Raw genomic sequence first — 19414 nt, 5'->3', positions numbered from 1 at the left:
GGATGAAGAAGGTTCCCCTGACGCAGTACAATCTCGTCTGGTGGAATCCTCCAAGGGTGAAATGTGGAGAGACTGACCAGGTCTGCGAACCACGGACGGCGTGGCCAGTGGGGAGCCACGAGGATAATTTCTGCTCTGTCGGCGATGACCTTCCGAATCAGGGCCGGAATCAGAGGCAGTGGTGGAAAGGCATAGTGAAGACCCGGCGGCCAGGTGAGACGGAGAGCGTTGACCCCTTCCGCCCCTGGCGTCGGGAACCTCGAGAAGAAGCAAGGAAGCTGATTGTTCAGGTGTGTGGCGAAGAGATCTATGGCTGGGATGCCGAACCTGTTGCAAATCTGATGAAATATGTCGGGATGAATCTGCCACTCGCTGTTGTCCACCTCTGTCCTGCTCAGGAAATCCGCCTGTGTGTTTTCCGACCCCGCAATGTGGTCCGCTCTGATGGAGAGGAGGTGTTGTTCTGCCCACTTGCCCAGGCGAAATGATTCCTCCATGAGGCGCTTTGAGTGGGTGCCCCCTTGACGGTTGACATGTGCCTTCGCCGCCATATTGTCTGTCAACACCAGAACATGACGGTGTTGCACGAACCGGTGAAAGTGCGTGAGAGTGAGACGAATGGCCTTCAGCTCCAGCCAGTTGATAGGGTTGGCGAGGTCTGATGCAGACCAACGGCCCTGAGCCACGTGTGATGCAAGATGAGCCCCCCATCCGTGAAGGCTGGCGTCTGTAGTGAGTACAAGTCGGTCGTGATTCATGAAGAGACACCCCTTGTCGAGAGAAGGCGATGTCCACCAACCTAGCGATCGCCTGACTGAAAGTGGAACTTTGACTGTTAACATGGTGTGAGCTTGGCGTTTCTTTTGAAAAGGAAGCAGGAACCACTGCAAGTGGCGAGCGTGAAGGTGTGCCCATGGGACGATCTGGACGCAGGAGACCATCTTGCCTAAGAGCTTGGATAGAGTGGCCAATGGAACTGATGGAGTTCTGCGAATGAGAGCTACTAGGTCCCTGATGTCTGACCGTCGTTCCAAGGTTAGGTAGACGGTCCCCTGGGCTGCGTCTATGATGGCGCCAAGATGGGTGATCCTGGTGACTGGCACTAACTGACTTTTTTTGTAGTTGACCAAGAACCCATGGTTGTTCAGGGTTTGAATCGTGAGGTGTAGGTCGTGTAAGGCTTGCTCTTGAGAGTGAGCCTGAATCAGAATATCGTCCAGGTAAGCCTGGATCCTTACCGGTTGTTGTCTCAGGTGAGCCGCCACCACCGCCAGGACCTTTGTGAAGACCCTTGGTGCAGATGCCAGTCCGAAGGGAAGAGCCCGGTATTGAAAATGCTTTCCTGCATAGCTGAATCGGAGATACTGTCGATGCTTTGGCAGGATGGGAAAGTGAAGATAAGCCTCCATGAGGTCTATGGAAACTAGAAAATCGTTGGGACGAATCCCTTGAAGAATAGAGGTTAGTGAACACATTTTGAATCTGCGATACACTATGTATGAGTTGTGATTTTTTAAGTCCAGAATGGCTCTCCACCCCCCTGACCGCTTTGGAACTACGAACAGGATGGAATAATACCCCTGTTTCCATTGATCGTGGGGGACCTCCTCTATGGCGTGAATCTGTAGTAGGTGCTGAACTGCTTGGTTCATTAATTGACGTCTGGATTCGCTTTTGGAAGTTGGACATTGAAGAAAGCGGGTTGGAGGCCTGGAGAGAAATTCCAGGGGGAGGCCGAATTTTACAACTGAAAGAACCCAAAGGTCTGAAGATGACCTTTCCCACCTGTCCGCGAAGAGGGACAGGCGACCCCCTACTGGAGGATTTGGTAGTGAGTCACTTACGACTGCGGGACTGGCGGAAACCAGAACCCCGAAAGGACCGTTTGGGCTGGAATTGTCTGCTCCTGTCCCGAAAATATTGACGGTCCGAGGATCGATAGGATCCCTGAAGATATTCCTGCCTGGAGGGGCCTCCCTGGGGGTAGGAACGAAAGGAAGGCCTTCTGTAATATGGAGAGGGTCTTCCTTCAGCCCGTTTGTATGTTGAGGGCAAAATTTCTTCGCTTGTCCCGTGTCTCTACAAGAAGAGGGTCAAGTGATTCCCCAAATAGTTTGTTTGCAGAATATGGAGCTGCAGCCAAGCGCCATTTGGCCTTAAGGTCAGCAGGCCATTGGCGAAGCCAGAGCATCCTGCGGGCTGAAACTGTAGAGGCTAAGGCTCTGGATGCAAATTTGGCTGAATTCAAGGTTGCATCAGCCGAAAATTGAGTGGCAGCAATGAGTTTATTAATATCCTGATGAAGGCGAACCTCACTGGGGGGTACCCTTGCCTGTAACTGTTGAAGCCAAAGGATGGTAGTTCTATTAAAAAATGAGGCTGATGAAGCTGATTGAATTGCCCATGGCGAGGCCTGATGGTTCTTTTTAAACAGAAATTCTAACTTTTTGTCTTCTGGCCTTAGACCTTCAGAAGTATCCCCAGTTACGTATGAAGAAGAAGAGGAAAGGGCCGCTACAGGACTGTCTACAGGTGGAACTTGCAAGAGTTGAGCAAACTTTGGAGCAACAGCATAATATTTCTTATCTGAACCATGTGCAGATGCCATGGTTGCAGGCCCAGCCCACTGTTTCTTTACCACGTCTATGAACAGTTGTGGAGTTGGTACATAACAAAGTTCAGGGGGGGGCTCAGAAAAAGGTCCCTGTAGTCCACCCTTTTGAGCCTCCTGCATCTCTTGAAAGTATTCATCTTCCTTTAAGGCGGCTGTTAAGCGAGCCTTATGCAATAAAGACTTGAATTTATTGGGGGGAAATAATCCTGTAAAGGCAGGTTGATCTTGGATTATCCCCTCATCATCTGATAGGTCAGAATGTCTCTCTTCCTCAAACACAAAGGCTTCACTAACTCTGGAGGCTGCAGGAGAATGAGAGCCAGTAAGACTGACTGCAGGAGAAATTCTAATACGGGCAGATCGCTCTGAAATAGCAGAGCCAGAGTGGTGACCATGAATATTGGCTGCCATTCTAGAAGCAATGGCCTGTTCAATCAGAATTCTCAATCCTTCTGGCACATTTTTTAAAGGATCTTCGGGGGTTAGCACAGGCATAGAGGATTCACCTGTTGAAGCAGCTGCAGCTGCAGGCCCACCAAATACAGGAGTTGCAGGGGTCATTAATTGACTTGCAAAGGGGTTTTGCAAATTGCTTTGGTCTTGTTGAAGAACATTACCCTCTCCTTCCGAAGACCAGGCCTGGCTAACAGTTGAAATGGGAGGAGGGGGGGTAGATGGGGGGGGGTCCCCTTACCAGGCTCAGTTGCAGGCACTTCACTAGCTTGCTTTTCTAGAGATTTATGCCTCTTTGCTAAATCCTTCTCCTCAGGCTTAGAAAGGTGCTTACGTTTGGAAGTTGATTTCTTCCCAGTGTACATAGTATTTTCCTCCCCATGGGAAGAGCGATCCGCCATCTTTAGTATACTCACTGCGACCACGATGTCGACTGGAGAAATAGCTTTTGGTTTCAGTTTCACCACGTGGTTGAAATTTGAGATGGCAACGACTCTGGCGTTAAGCACGATGGCTGCCAGGTCACACTTGAGCAGGAGGAAAACTCTGCTCTGGAGGTATCTGTCTAGGCAAGCCTAGAAACGGACCTCCTCAGCGCCCCCCCAGCCACAAAGAGAAAAAAATTAAAATACTGGCTGGAAATGCCACAGGGGGAGGCAAGAAGAAGCTTGCTGCCCCCCCCAAACTTGCAGACTCGTTGGTGGCAAAGCGGCAAAAATTTCCTTTTAAAATTGCCGCGGGGCTTCAATTAACCGCTCTACAGCTGATCAGCGGTTTTGGGATCGCTGTAGGGTGGGCGGCGGCCCGATTTGGCAATTTCCCTTAAAATTAGGTAATTGCTATTATTGTTGGTGGTATTGTGGTCTAGGGCCCCTTAAACAATCGTTGGTGGGATAGATCAAAAAAATCCCCCCCAAAAAAGACAGGAAAAAGAAAAAGGAAAAAAGTTCCCTTTTAAAATGGGGCTTTCAAAATGGCCGCCGCCAGGAGCGAAGCAAAGCCTGCAGCTTAGGAGGCTCTAGCAAAGCAAAACCGGCAGGCTACAATAGAAGGGGGGGAAAAATTTAAAGGGGAAGTAACAATTTTAAGCTATAGAAATAAAAAGGTGGTCAAAAGACTTACAATTCTGTGATATTGAACAGACCTGGGCTGTATAGCCAGATCTGTAGGAGATGTTTCTCTCAGGCCGACTGAGTCTAAACTGAGCATGAAAGGGGCGGAGCAAGGGGAGTGGTCAAAAGTTATGACTCAGCCAGCATCAGATCCGACTGATATAACCCTCATCTGGACAATGTCACACCCTCATCAAGGAAATCTATAGTTGAATAAGTAAAATAATTACTTTAGGAAAATGGATGTTGGAGTTTAGTAGAAACAAAAATTGTCTCAACCAAACATTCTCACTTTTTAGAATCAATCCCAAGACTAGACAGTGAGATCTAATGAGGTACAATCCTTTATTTGCTTAGGCTAATAGAATCTTGCCAAACTAAAGTTGTAACTTTCTAAAGTATCAGATAAATCCTGATAGATTCTAGGGTTTGCTACGCTCAACCATCCTCCTGCCCTCACCCGGCCAGGACTGGGCAGTCTCTTCCTCAGAAAGAGTTGGCAAATCCTCCCCCCCCAATGCTGCTGCAGGTGCACATCCCATTAAGGCTGAAATATTACTGTCCATTGGAATTACAACGAATTATGAAAAAAGGATATTTAGCTGATTTTTCTAATGAATTGAAGGAATAAGCATTACCATCTAATGGCGTATCTCTCAGAATTTCCTCATTAGATTTCTATTGTAATTCTGTACTCTAAGAAGCTATTTGCAATATTTTTGTTATTTTTCTAAATGCAGTGGTTGAAGAGTGAATATTGTAGCATAATCAAAGCCCATATATTATAACTAATTGTGTGATTTTTGAATATATTAAAACAGGCTTTAAATATTAAAATAAAGATTTCAGGAATCCAGCTCAGGAATGAAGGTCAGTCAATCCTTTCTGATTGATTCATTATATTCAAAACTATCTACTAGTTTGTACTTACCCTTCTCTACCTTGCAAACACTATCTTTTTATTTTCTCTCAGACTCAGTGAATACACACACACACACACACACACACACACACACACACACACTACAAGACATCTAACTCTAACCCATACTTCACATGATGGCTTCAATGTTCATCAGAAAAAGTAATCAATTAATCTTCTCTCCTTTAAACCTTTAGTTCCGCCAAATAGTAAACTTTTGATTTAACAGAATAATGTGATATAGAAGTTAGTTCATTTGTAGGAATAGGAAGACTCAGATTCAAGACCAGCCTAAGCTATGAAAAACAGGGGCATTCTTGTGAGAAAAAAATGGACAAGAAAGTGTTGTGCACGTCACATTTACTCCTGGAAGGTCAAATATCAATATAACAAACGATTAATAAAATATATACTACACCAGTAGTATATATGTTTATTGCAAAAACCTAAAGTAAGTGTTACAGTATTACTAACCTAAGCACAAATATTAAGAAGTTTAACACACCTATTTACAATTTTATGGACTTCAGTCTTCCCATCAGTTTTTGGATGATCAGGAGTTGTAGGTGGTGAAGCAGTAAGCCACTCTTGATTTGACAATATGGTATCAGGAGAAAGATCTGTAAACAAAGGATCTTCTTCCAGGTCTCTGTAGCAAAACGAAGAAAGAATAAAAGTTAATGCCTTCTATTTGAAAGACAACTTTGTCTGCAACCTGAAAAAAAAAATTACATCCATCCTGTACAATTTCTGCTTCCTTTCCCTTTCAGCTATAGCCTTCAACTCATGAGCAGCTTTTTAAACATGTTCCAAAAATAACTTGAGTAGACATGAAAACATTCTGTCACGAAACAATCACAAAATAGGCCATTCCAACATCAGAATATTTGAAGCGTGAACCACTTCAGAATTAATTACCTAGAATGATGTTTCTGTTTCAAACAATATCTACTTTGACAACCAATGCACCATTGAAGCAATTACAGAAAGATACTGTATATCTAGATATTTATACGGCAAGGGAAAAAGCAGAGTTAAATGTAAAAATTTTCAACATGAAAAAGAATGAGGAAGATTGGGCTTTCCTGATTTGAAATTGTACTTTATAGCCTGCTGTTTGGTTTGCATGAAAGAGTGGGTGTAGTGCAAAATAAAAGAACTTTAGAAACAGAAGAGCATGACCTGAGATTTGGATGGTATGGTTTTTAATGGTACATCAAAGTTAAGGTTAATATAGACTTTAAAAAGGGACGTGGTGGCTCAGTGGCTAAAACGCCGAGCTTGTCGATTGAAAGGTCAGCAGTTCAGCAGTTCAAATCCCTAGTGCCGCATAACAGAGTGAGCTCTCGTTACTTGTCCCAGTTTCTACCAACCTAGCAGTTTGAAAACACCTAAAAAATGCAAATAGAAAAATAGGGACCACCTTTGGTGGGAAGGTAACAGCGTTCCATGCGCCTTTGGCATTTAGTCATGCCGGCCATATAACCACGGAGATGTCTTCAGACAGCGCTGGCTCTTTGGCTTTGAAACAGAGATGAGCAGTGCCCCCTAGAGTCGGGAACAACTAGGACATATGTGCGAGGGGAACCTTTACCTTTACCTTAGACTTTAAAAACCATTATATTATAAGTGCCATGTTAAGAATATGGAATAGATACAAACCAAGGCTATGCCTGAAAATGTCTTTGTAAGTCTTAGTACAAGGATTTTATAGGAAAGAAAAAACAGTGAAAGAGAAATGATGAACATATCTAGAGTTGTCAGAACAAGAATATAAAGAATACAAGATGAAAAGAGATCCACTGATTGCAGAAGGATTTAATTTTCAATTATTTTTATATGTACTATAAAGAGAAAGTAGACAAGAGGACATTAGGAACTGAACAACTTAAGATGAAATTTGAAACTAAATTATATGCATATGGTGAACATATAAAATGTGTAAGCTTTTACTGAAATTTGAAACTGAAAAGAAGTTAAAGGGAGTAGGATAAAATGGGTTACGAACTTTGCTTATAACAGAGAGAGAGACCAATGGGGAAATATGTGGGCTGAAAGGACTGAAAATCACATTATGTTACAATTTATAAGATAATTTTTATCAAATGATATACTGTTGGTACATGACACCAAAAAACTATCTAGAATATGTAAAGGTACTTATTTTTCAGACTATAAAATGCATTTCCACCCCTAAAAATGGGTGAAAATGTCCATGCATCTTATAAAGCGAATGTTGCTGAAGCCCCACCCACCAGCCAGCCTCCACCCTTCAGCCTCTGCCTTCCAGCAATTTGCCTCCTTGCAGCAAACAGCAAACAGCCTGGTCAGCTTCGGCATAGCCTGATTTAGCACGAGTAGCTGACTGGTGGTTGGATCTGCCTCCCGGAATACCACCTATCAGCTGTTCCAGGTGCGGGGATTGCCCTCTATCACTGCCACTGCCTATCACCGCCTCCCTGCACTCCATTTTCGACCTCCGTGGGATTGAAAATGGGGTGCGTGAGATCCCCACTGCCTGGAATGGGACAAAAACAGGACATGCGGATATCAAAAATGGGATTCGTGGCGGTGGCAATCCCCGCAGTCTGGAACAGCTGATAGGCAGACAAAGTAGAAAAAAATGAACTTGTGATTTATGGGTTTGATGTTTGGAAAAGGTAAAGAAAAGGGAACTTCTCTAACGGATCCTTAGAAAGGATAAAATATAAATGCATTTATAACTTATGTAAAAAAAAAAAAAGATTAGAAACCACTCCTTTTTTTAACTTTCTTTTTTATTTCTTTTCTGTCTCTCTTTTTTATTCCTTAATTAGTTATCACTTTTATTTATGTTTAATGTATTATTTTGTAACAAAATTATTCAATAAAAATAATTTTAAAAAATGAAATACACTGGCAGCCTGGGTAACTCCTGCAGCAACGGTGTATCATGGCAGTGCCAAGACTGATTAGTAAACATGCAGGCCACAGCATTCTAGACCAACTCTAGTTTTAAAATAGTCCTTAAAGGTAAATTACAGTAATCTAATCAGAGATGGCAAGAGCGTGAATGACAGTCTTTGGAGTATCCTGCTGCAGCTAAGGTTGCTGTTAAATGGGTAGATGTACATTCTTCATTCATATCTCTTGCATGAAAGCAGTCTTTTCATAATTTTACTTCTACTCTTTAACTACTTGTGACCTATTAAAATAACACATTCAAACATTAAATCTATATTCTCAAATATTTGCTTATTAAAATAAACCTACCTGAAAGTAAAATGATTTTAGTTTTTTTAAAAAACTAATGAAACATTATAGCTACTTCAGAGGAAATTCAGAACATAATAAAACATACACTGCTCCTGGTATCTGCCCATTTTCTACCACGTCTTTATCTTCTTGGCAGGGTGGTTTATATTCTGTATAGTTCCTCTCTTCTAAATTTCTAAGAACCAGGTTATAAAGAATGTGTTCATCAGGCTTTTGCAAAAGATGTTCAAACATTCTGAGGGTCATTATGCTGATCTGTAGAAGTAAAGGAAAAAAGACATTAAAAGATACTGGAAAGGCTTAATTAATAAGCATAATAATATTGAGAACACATATGAAAAAGACAATTAATTGTCTTTTTCATATGTGTTCTCAATATTATTATGCTTATCACTGATAGAACAGCTCTAGAGACTAATGTATATAGATACATACTTAATGTAATCAAAATAAGTTTTGGTTAAGACAAACATAATTGTTACTATCTCCTAATTTAGTGGCTCGTTACAGGTGTAAATTTAGGAAAAGCTGCTGTAATATTATTTTGGAAAGCCATCTGAATGAACTATTCTAGGTTAGGGATGGGAAATTGTCATCCCTTTCCAGTACTGAATTAGTATGGTTTGTATGGCTATTACTGAAATTGCAGTTCAGCAACAACTGAAGGACCACAACTGTCTCATGAATATTCTATTCTATAGTATTCTGCTCAGAGTTGGAAATAAGACATGCCACAAGTTCAAAGTAGCACTTAAGTGAATGTACAGGCTTCCTTGCCTAAGGCAAATCTTGAGGTATTAGTCCTCTAATTGCTAGACCAGCAGAGCACTAGGTTATCTAGTGAGTTGCCCAGCCTTTGAAAGTGCTGACAGGCCTTTCTACTCATGATTTTCCACTTCCTTTTATCCATCTCTGCATCACATCCCAAAATGATAGCATCCTATATTTATCAGATAGGAAAGGGAGCACATATGCTAGGGATTGCATACAGACTTTTAAGTATTTGTTTTTCAGTACTTTATGGGTTACTCTGAATTATTTATCCTCAGAGTGGTCTGCCCACTTAGAAATGAGACTATTAGAAGGTGTAGTCGTATAATCTTCAGTTGCATTCAATATTTTTAAATATATATTTACTTATGGTTATCTGGTGTCTAAAGATGAACTATTTTGTAATGCTATTCACCATTTAAAACTTAACTTATTAATACACATCTCGAACACCATTTGTTTCACAACAGCATTATGCACTTGCTATATTTGAACTTCTTACCTCATCTGAAATGTGATCACAGTGCTCAATTAAGCGATGTCGCAATGGATGCCTGTTGACATCCATTAGTTTTTCCGGCTCCCGCTGCTCTCCAAGGATGAAATAAACCATTTCGTGAACTAAGGCATCTGATGAAACTTGACGAACAATACGATGCAACAGGGCAGTTGAAGTAAGAATTCCAATCTCTGAACTGATCATAACAAGAATTTTTAAAAACAAATTGAATAACACGGGTTTCTTCGTTAAAAATAAAAAGGATGGGGAAAGCCCACTTCATTTTTCAATGGATGATTACTCACGTTTGCATTAGCTGAGGTTCCATCACGCCAATGAAAAAACGCTCCCGCACTGAGATTGCCATGGCAACAGCAGTTGTCTAAAATATAGAAGGTATCAAGATGTCATCTTCATGATTTACAAACCATAGCTTTGTGAACTTGTTTTGGCAATTTCTGATACAAGTATCACAAACCTTGTGAGCTTCCTTAATGAGTTGATCACAATAATCAAACCAGGATAGGAATGAAATCAGAGCTCTTTTGCCTGGGAAAGCAGATGCGTCTTCTTTGTAGTTATAGGAGTCCAAACTAGAGTGCAGGAAATGAAGGCAAATGAAACATATTTGATATTTGCTACCGTTATAGCATAATGATAAGCAAGAGTTCTAAACATTTTAGGTAATTTTCATTATTGTATTGATACTGATACCTTTTCCAACTGAGAGACATTTAAATTTTAACTGATCTCAAGTATAAGGTAGGTTATAAATATAAATCAATCTATAGCTTATGTTCAAAAAGTAACACAAGCACGCAAGGACAGAATACTTACCCCCAGTTAATACCTTCGACTGTTTCGATATCTAAAGGATCCATTGATTGAGGGAGGGCTTTGTAAAGAGAGGCCAGCCTATCTGTCAGCAGTTCACATAAACATGTACTCTGTGTTAAGCACTTGGCAGCTGCTGGTTCAGGCGAACTCACTAGAAGCATAAGGCCTTCACAAGCTTTCACTGCTATTCGGCCATCCTGTGAAGGAAGATCAACAGATTTTACTAAGTTGAAACACATCTAATTATATGGTTTCCATGACCTAATCTTAAAAAAAATGTGACAAGGCTAAAACACAATGTAGCGGTGGGTAAAATAGATTGAATTGATTACACAATATGGCATGAATGTATATGTAGGATTAATTTTGCTTATTTATTTACTATACATACAGACCATCACAATCAGGATTGATTCTGTTTCTACAGAATAACTTAAAGGAAGTTTCCGTTCTCAAATGCAGCTTTACCAATCTTAAAAAAAGTGAATGGGTTTCATCACACTTCTAGGATGGGAACATCTATTATCTGCAGGCAACATGGCTAACAAAATGGGATAGTTTAAACAAGTTCTAAAAGTCCTTGTAAATCTAAAGCATTATTTAGCAGATTGGGTACTAATAGAACACCATTCAGAACAAGTCTTAAAGAATTTACAATAGTGATTCTCTAACTCTGTAGTATACGCTCCAGAAAATAGTGAATTAATGTACTGACTCTTCTGCAAAGAAAACTAACAATTTTGTTGGTGTTGATGTTAATGTTGTATAAGGAATAAACCACTTTTAATCATTATATTTCTTCCATATAAAGGAATTCTCAGACTTAGTTGTAGAACAGCCCTCCTCCCCTCAAATAAGGTGCACAGGAGTAATGCCTAGACTTGTTTTCAGTTCACCTGCCCAATGGGACATATCTGATGCCCCACCCTCAATACCTTACAATTTACTAGAAATCCTGATCCAGAGTTTGAAAACCACAAATTAGAGCAAATTTGTGAGGATTCCTATGAATTTTGGTTAAAGTGGATCTGTACCCACCATGATTACTCAGCAGCCAAACACCTACCATACAGAGAAATTATGTCTCTCTTTAATCCAAAATTAAATCTGCTATAATAAATAGACACTCACTGGGCTTTTGGTAAGGTTGAGCAGAGAATTCACCAAATTATAGTCCCCATGTGGACGAACAGCTAAAGCCTCTGGAGATAAAGGGATGTTTAATTCAATTTGATTTGCAGACAAATTATCTGCCTCCTGAAGGTCTTTTTCTCTCTCTGCTTGCTCTGTCCTATTTGATGTTTCTTCAGATTGAATGGACTGTCCTGTATCTGTCACTCCAGAATCTTGCCCTTTTACGAGGTCTTCTGTGACTGAGTTTGCTACATCTTTTGAAGCCAATCCTTTCTGCTTGTTCTGAAAAAAAAATTAAAATGGAAAATTACAAAGATAAAATCACTGTTTGGTTTGTAGCAGAAATACAGTACGAAGAAACCCAAAGGAAATGAAGAAACAGCAGAAGAAACCTAAAATGTTAAACTGATTCCTGAGGGTCTAAGTTTCTAAGTAACTAAAATGCATTTGAATTGAATAATGTAACGTAAGGAAGGTTTTCATTATGCCTTTCATATTTTAAGAACGTTTAATCACAGAATGTATTTTTGATTCTCAGATCTTAGAGCAGGAAAAAAAACCTGCCTAGTTTATTGCATTATATATTTTGTACAGACTGCTGAAATTTATAAACATCAAGCAATTTTCCATGAATTTTAGCCTGATTAATAAGCTACTATCTTGTGTTTATTTGTAACCTATACATTTACATACATACTTCAATTATTTTTTAAAAAAATACCCACATGTTATCATTTGATTTGTTAGCCTTAGTGGTTTACTTCTTCTGCTTCTTATCTAATTCAAACATACTTCTCATCAATCTGGTTAGTCAGAATTACCAAATAACATGTTAAAAATAGAAGAAACAGGACATCCTTCAATAATTTAAAGTGTGCTGCAAAAATTTGCTAGAAATTGTACAATCAAGTGCTATACTCTACATATCCTTCCAAATGAAAGCAGACATTTATGATATGCAAGGAATCTTCTAATATTAATTCAAAAGAAATCCAAAAGAATTTAGTTTAAGACCTCAACTCACTTTATTATTCTGAGTTCTAAGAAGGGTTTTAGGTGCTTAACTAGTCATGCTTCTAATTGCACACATCTAAAAGAAAAAAATGTTATTGGAATTAGGAAATCTGTACTTACCACTATACAAAATTGTCAAAACCTTTCTAAAGGCTGCCCAATTTAAAGTGGAAACACTTTGAACACTTTACTTTTGCCTAAAGATCTGCTTCTGATTTGTGAATGATAAGACAGATTCAAAGTTCCAGTTTTTGCCAGTTTAAAAAAATCCTTAAGAACTATGGTAATGGATCTCACAGTTTGCTTTCTGTATTTGGCAATATGGCACACTTATATTATAATAAGGTTGCATAAACAATTGTGTAATTGTTATCCTTGAGTAATATGTTATTTTGGAAGCACATGCAATATTCCGTGCATTATAGAAAATAAACATATAATTAAGACTAAAATGTAATTAGAACATAATTATGTTCTATTATGAACGTAAGGGATAAAAAAGAGTACTATTGCATAGTAGCCTACTATTTTCCAGAAAATGTTTTACTATAAAAAGGCATATATACACTTTCTAAAGAATACTGTAGATTTCTTTGTTTTTGAAAATGAAATTGACTCATGCATGGCATTATTTTAACATTCATGGATCCCACTATGCTAAAATGATATATGGAAAACTAAGACCAAATTTTAGTATTATATGTAAGTTCACCATTACCCTGTTTTCCCCAAAATAAGACATCCCCTGATAATAAGCCCAATCGGGCTTTTGAGTGCATGGCAATAAGGCCAAGCGCTTATTTCAGGGTTCAAAAAAATATAAGACAGGGTCTTATTTTCGGGGAAACACCCTAAGTATTCTTAGGTTTTCAATACTTCTTTTAAATAGACCTCAGGCCTGTAGTGAGATTTCAGCACAGTTGTGATGTGAAATTGTTAATGTTAGTCTTCACCTAAAAAGAAATACTTGCAGAAAGAATCAACCTGACAAATAGTGGCAAAGACTTGATGACTATGCCTAAATTAGAAATGGAGAACCTAGTATAGCCCACAATTTTGTACTATAATTTTAAAAAGCTCCTGCACCATGACACTGGTGTTTTATGGGTTTTGTTGGTAAAAAAAAAAATACATGGGACCATGTTTTTTCTACCAAGAAACACAATGTTTTCTCTGGAAACAGTAAAAAAAAAAAGGTAAGGTAATGTGGTGTCTGTTCCTTTATTACTGTTAATGGGTTGCAGTAAGAGATGATTTATGAATCACACTATGCAAAACAATCAAAATTCACTGATTTGTTCATGCAGTTCTGAAGCCCACCTGCTCACCTGCCTCGAAGAAATGTGTAGGACAGGGACTGGAATCACCTATTAGGAAAGTTTAATGAAATAGGCTGTATGCTTTCTGATTCAAGAGCATCATCACCAAGGGACTTCACTACCAGACCACTGGGGATAGCAAGAGCAAGCAACAGTTTGCTGAACTTAACAGAAAGAAAAAAGCCAACTCAGTTCAGCAGCAAAAGGTGTGTAGAAAGCATCTTGTCAAACAAACAAACAAACGCCACATAAAAAGCCTAACCAGTTAATTGTGGTAATGAAAACATCAAAAGAAATGTAATCATACACACTCTGTCAGAATACATATGCTGCTTCTTCATTCTTTTCACACTATTAGTCACAAAATCATGGAACAAAGATAATTGAAAATACAACCACATAATTGTATAGGACAGGAGGCATTGTTCATCACAAAAAGTACTGCACTGAAAAATGCAGCACTGTTATCCATATTCCAGTGGTCTAATATGGCCACATAAATCTACAAATAATGGCAATAATAATTACCAATTTTCTAAATGCAATTACAGTAGAAGACCTGTTTATGGAAAAAGTTGCAGCGACTCAAATAATATTCAGAAGGTGAACTGCTGGCAACTCCCTGTCACTCATTAAAAACCTTCATATCTTCAGTAGTATTAATTCTATACATGTCTAGTCAGAAATATTGAATAAATTCATTTGGAGATACTTCCAAATATAAACATACAATTCCAAATTTGTAAGATTCTCTCAAGATTACCTGTCTTTTCTCCACAGCTATGACTTTTCCACAGGTATTGGGTTGACGGACCATTTATGGAAATAGTGAACTACTATAGATAGACTCTAATCTATTTGGGCTGTTAAATTTTTAAACCAAATTCAGTTTATACATTAAGTATGCAGAGCATGGTGAGATGCATTTCCTCATGTATCAAACAATCAAACTTTCTATCACCATCGATATCTTGAAATCACTGGATATATATTGGTAAGCCTGAGCAGTCTGGTTAAACTGTTTCCATAATTTCATATGTTTGTTTGTTTGTTTTTGTTAAATTTATTTGCCACCTATCTCGCCGTGGGGCTACTCTAGGCAGTTTGCAACATAAAAAGGATAAAATGAAAAGAATGTAAACAAAAGAGAATATCTAGATTACTGCAATGTACTGTATATGGGTCTGCACCCAGAAGCTTCAAATGGTCCAGAATGCAGCAGCAAGCACAGTAGGGGGGCCCTAGGTTTGTCCATGTAAAACCGCTGTTGAATGAGCTTCACTGGCTTCCAGTTTCTTTCCTGGTGCAATTCAAGGTGCTGGTCATCACCTTTAATGCCCTATATGGCACAGGGCCAGGCTACCTGCGGAATATCTGCCTGATGTCCTGTAGGCCTCCACCCATTTAGCCTTCCATAAGGCTGTAAATATCTATTTTTCCATCAAACATTGGAAAAAGATAATCAGATAATCAAACTGATTTGGCAACAGGTTTTTGTTCTTTTTGATGCTTTAATATTTTAAACAGTTGAGTTTTACAGCTTTAATATGATTTTATATGTCTTTTAATGTTTGATTGGAGGCCATCCAGAGTTTGCTGAAAGATGGGTGGCTATAGAAATGTTTTAAATAAAAAATAAAATAAATATAAGCTATATATGGTATTTGTAATATTATAAACTAATTTAAATTCCAAATTATGTGCAAGAGCAGCTAAGCCCAGGGTATGGAGAATTAAATATTCAGCACTATTGTAACTTCAGACAATCATGAACAAGTGGTCAATAAGCAGCAACTACAACATGACATTGTCATATTAATTTTGACTGATGTAAAATATGGGGGAATGTTTTTTTTTCTTTTTTTTTTAGTTTTATTTAATACTGAACTATTTATAAATAAAGGTGAAATTAAATACTTAAATAAATAATATTAAATACAATATTTTTAAATAATTATTTAAAAATCAACAGCCTCTTAACAGGATTCAGCCTCAATTTATTAGCCCTAATCATGCCATTACAGTATCCAAACAAAGTAGACTAGAATCTAGCTCTGATGCAACTGACTTCCTGATTATTTTACTAAGCAATTTTCTACTGATATTAAACACATGATACAAAATGGATCCCTTGGACACTCCACACCTTAGTAATCGAACTGAGCAAAATTCCCAAATTCTCAATATTGTGATTCCAACTATGACCCATAGAGCCAGTCCAACAATACATTACTGCACAATCAGTGGTATCTAATGTAATTGAGATATCCAGAAGTGGTTATACTTTCACATTTCTCTCTTTCAGCAGATCAGCTATAAGGATCATCAACATGATGCTGGTTCCAACCCCTTAATTTAAACAATGCTGGAATGGTTCTAGATCAGAGGTGGGCAACTACGGCCCTTTTATGGCTTGTGGACTTAAATTCCCAGAATTCCTGAGCTAACATGGCTGGCTCAGGAATTCTGGGAGTTGAAGTCCACAAGTCATAAAAGGGCCATAGTTGCCCACCCCCGTTCTAGATAATCTGTTTTTTTTCAAAAACAAAAGCTAACCAAGTACCTTTCTCAAAATACCTTAATGTTCATATATATCTGGAACTAGTTCAGAAGGAGCTATCCTTCTGTCTCCTTGATCTCACCATTTTATTAGTAATTTTATGCATCTAATTAATATTTATTAGTCACAACTGAATCAGGCTATACGTTGTGAGGGATTTCCGTTCATGCTAACTGGAACTATTCCCAAAACACCGGAATTGGCAGAACTCTAAAATGTCTTCCATAAGTGTTACAGTTGCATATCCAAGTCTATGCAGACATACTTTTCTCATAAGTGTTTAGCAAAATTATGATAGAAGAGATGAATCTCCATCACTAATTCTGTTTCACTAGAATAATTCTGTTCAGCAACCTATCAAGGGTGAAATTGTCCTCTTTGGTTTAGGCCAGCCTTTCCAGGTACAGTAGGCCAGGCTGGAAATACAACCAAAGGAGCTAATTCTACCTTAGGCTACATTAACAGAATCTTGCCAGTCTTATAATGAAAACCTCCTGCTGTCTCTTTTACAGTCTGAGAAGTTAGGCAGGTTCCCTTTTGGATCTCTCCCTCTGTGCATATTATGCAATTGAGAGTTATGTCATCTTTTATCTGATCATTCCCTAGGCAGTACCTCTTCCCTGTATTCCAAGGTCATTCCCACCCACCTCTACAGTTTAAAACTCACACACAGTTGCTAGGCAAAAACAGCAATTTACTCAAGGCAGAATAGGTAACGGCAGTCAAGGAAAGGATGTAAAAAGAAACCTTGTCTGAGCAATTTTGCTTTTAACAGGAGCATGCAGAAGAGTAATCAAAATCCAAAGTTCACGGAGCCAAGTTAGGTTTGTCAGCCAGTCCAAGGTCAGAGTTTTATGATTCACAAGAATGATCCGCCAAAGGAGGAAATCAAACAGTTGTTTCTAATAAAGTAACACAGATAAAGCTGCCTTTTAAATTAGGTTGCAGATAGCTACCGTATTTGGGTGCGTCTTATACACCGAATGTAGCTCTACCCACCCGCTGGCCCCCACCATTTGGCCTCTGCCTCCTAGCAATTTACCTCCTTGCAGCAAACAGCAAACAGATCGTTTCAGCTTCAGCACAGCCTGATTAGCACAAACAGTTGACTGTCCTTGGATGGGCCTCCCAACCCACAGCTGTTTCAGGCTGCAGGGCTTACTATTGCCTATTGCTGTGCGGGCCTCTGCTATTTGCTGCAAGGAGGCAAATTGCTGGAAGGCATTTTTTTTCCTTGTGCTAATCAGGCTGATTGAAAATGAAACTAAAGCAGGCTGTTTGCTGTTTGCTGCAAGGAAGCAAATTGCTGTGAGGCAGAGGCAGATTTTTTTTTCTTGTTTTTCTCCCCAAAAAAGGTAAGTGCGTCTTATAGTCCGGAGCGTCTTATATTCCGAAAAATACGGTACCTTTAATCAAGAGTATTACTCCCTTGCTTGACAAGAAGTTTCATTGAGTTATCTTTGCTATGTTCTCTGCTCCACTCTCTGAATCTGAGAGCTTGGAAGCTGAAGCCAACAGTTCCAACCATTCTCACGATGCCTCTGTTTGAACAGCCTTGGGTGATTCCTGACTTAAGAGTATCTTGAGGCTGATATTCCACATGTTCGGTTAGAGCAGCTTCTTAAGAATCCGAGTCCTGGGTCATGGCACTATCTTCCTCCCCAGAACTCTGTCCAACCTCAGATGGAAGCTTATGCTTCTGGAAGTGTTGTTTATGGAAGTAACATTTCAGAGGTGGAGCATGAACTTGGAATGCATCCTCACAACCATTACTCTGGGCCATTTCTCAAGTCTAGGGATGTCAAACTCAAGGCCCACCGGCCAGATGCAGCCCACGGGGTGCTTAGCAGCTTGGCGGTGCCTCTGGCTGCTAAAACGGGCTGTGTGCAGCCTCCCTGCGCCTCATTCTCACCCCAAAAATGGGCCCCAAAACAGCCGGCAGAGTGCTGCAGGAGACCATGAAGGGTGAAAACGAGGTGCAGGAAGGGTACATGTGGACACCCCGTGCCCCCTTTTGGCTGGAAGGGTGCTGCAGGAGACATCTGTCTCGCCCCCACCCCCACCCCCCACGTCAGCCTGCGGAGGAGAACTACAATGCTGATCTGGCCCTCAAAGAAATCCAGTTTGACACCGCTGCTCTAGTCCATCAAGCAACGTAATCAGTGTCGATACCTATGGGAGTCCTAAATATGTGCCACCTCATATTTGGGGTCATCATTTATTCCAAGGCAGAGGATTTGAACAATGAGACATTGGAGCATCACGTGCCAACAATTATCTATGGAAGTTGGTATACTTTATTTGATGTAGGTAGTTTAACACGATGGGTTAATGGGTTACTCATACCTTTAATGAGGAAAGAACTAGGTGGCCTAGTTTTTAGATAGGTGCTTGGTGGAAATCCAAACCAAGTCTGCAACTAATGAGATACCCACAGGTTATTGATATTGATGATCAGCAAAGTGTCTATATCATCTTTTTGCTTTCCATACATGAAGAACTTGGTGGATTGCGTTCAGTTCCTGCAAGCATTGATTGCATATGTAATTGATTAGCTAGTGGAATCCAGAAGAAAAAAATCAAAGGTGGAAACCATAATTAATAAGAGTTATTTGTGTAGAGATGTGTTGTGCACTGTTTTAGGAAGATTCCTCTGAAGCCAGAAATTTAGTCCAATTGTTTTTGGTGGTAATTTGCATACAGCAGCATGAGAGAACTGGCTTTCCTGGAACAGTTTTGGACCAGCCACAAACAGGGTACGAAACAACATATTGCTCTACTTCTCAACCTTGAACTCAACCTTGAAAGTATAAGATATTCTGACCCAATATCATGGGGGAGGTTATTAAAGATGGCTTCAATTTCCTTCCAATAGGCCTGGGCAATAGCAGGTAAGGCAAGACTGTTCTTGTAGTTCTTGAAGT

General features: G+C 39.6%; 1 protein-coding gene across 3 annotated transcripts in view; it reads right to left on the bottom strand.

Annotated features, from left to right (window-relative positions):
* FHIP2A (FHF complex subunit HOOK interacting protein 2A) overlaps window positions 1–19414 on the bottom strand; it is a 37526-nt gene that overhangs the window by 9282 nt on the left and 8830 nt on the right. For 2 of the 3 annotated variants that reach the window (XM_034440209.3, XM_087872928.1), the window contains exons 6-12: window positions 11595–11879; window positions 10464–10660; window positions 10105–10219; window positions 9932–10008; window positions 9630–9822; window positions 8442–8611; window positions 5607–5750 (exon numbers count right to left, since the gene is read on the bottom strand). In XM_034440209.3, the coding sequence (XP_034296100.1) occupies window positions 5607–5750; window positions 8442–8611; window positions 9630–9822; window positions 9932–10008; window positions 10105–10219; window positions 10464–10660; window positions 11595–11879 (1181 nt within the window). Of the gene's footprint in view, window positions 1–5606; window positions 5751–8441; window positions 8612–9629; window positions 9823–9931; window positions 10009–10104; window positions 10220–10463; window positions 10661–11594; window positions 11880–13939; window positions 13979–19414 lie in introns of all 3 variants that reach the window. The other variant, XM_034440208.3, reaches the window with a different exon arrangement.

This window comes from Pantherophis guttatus, chromosome 6, assembly GCF_059756535.1.
Source record: "Pantherophis guttatus breed Tessera chromosome 6, ASM5975653v1, whole genome shotgun sequence".
Classification (NCBI taxonomy): Eukaryota; Metazoa; Chordata; class Lepidosauria; order Squamata; family Colubridae; genus Pantherophis; species Pantherophis guttatus.
This window is presented reverse-complemented; position numbering and strand designations above follow the sequence as displayed.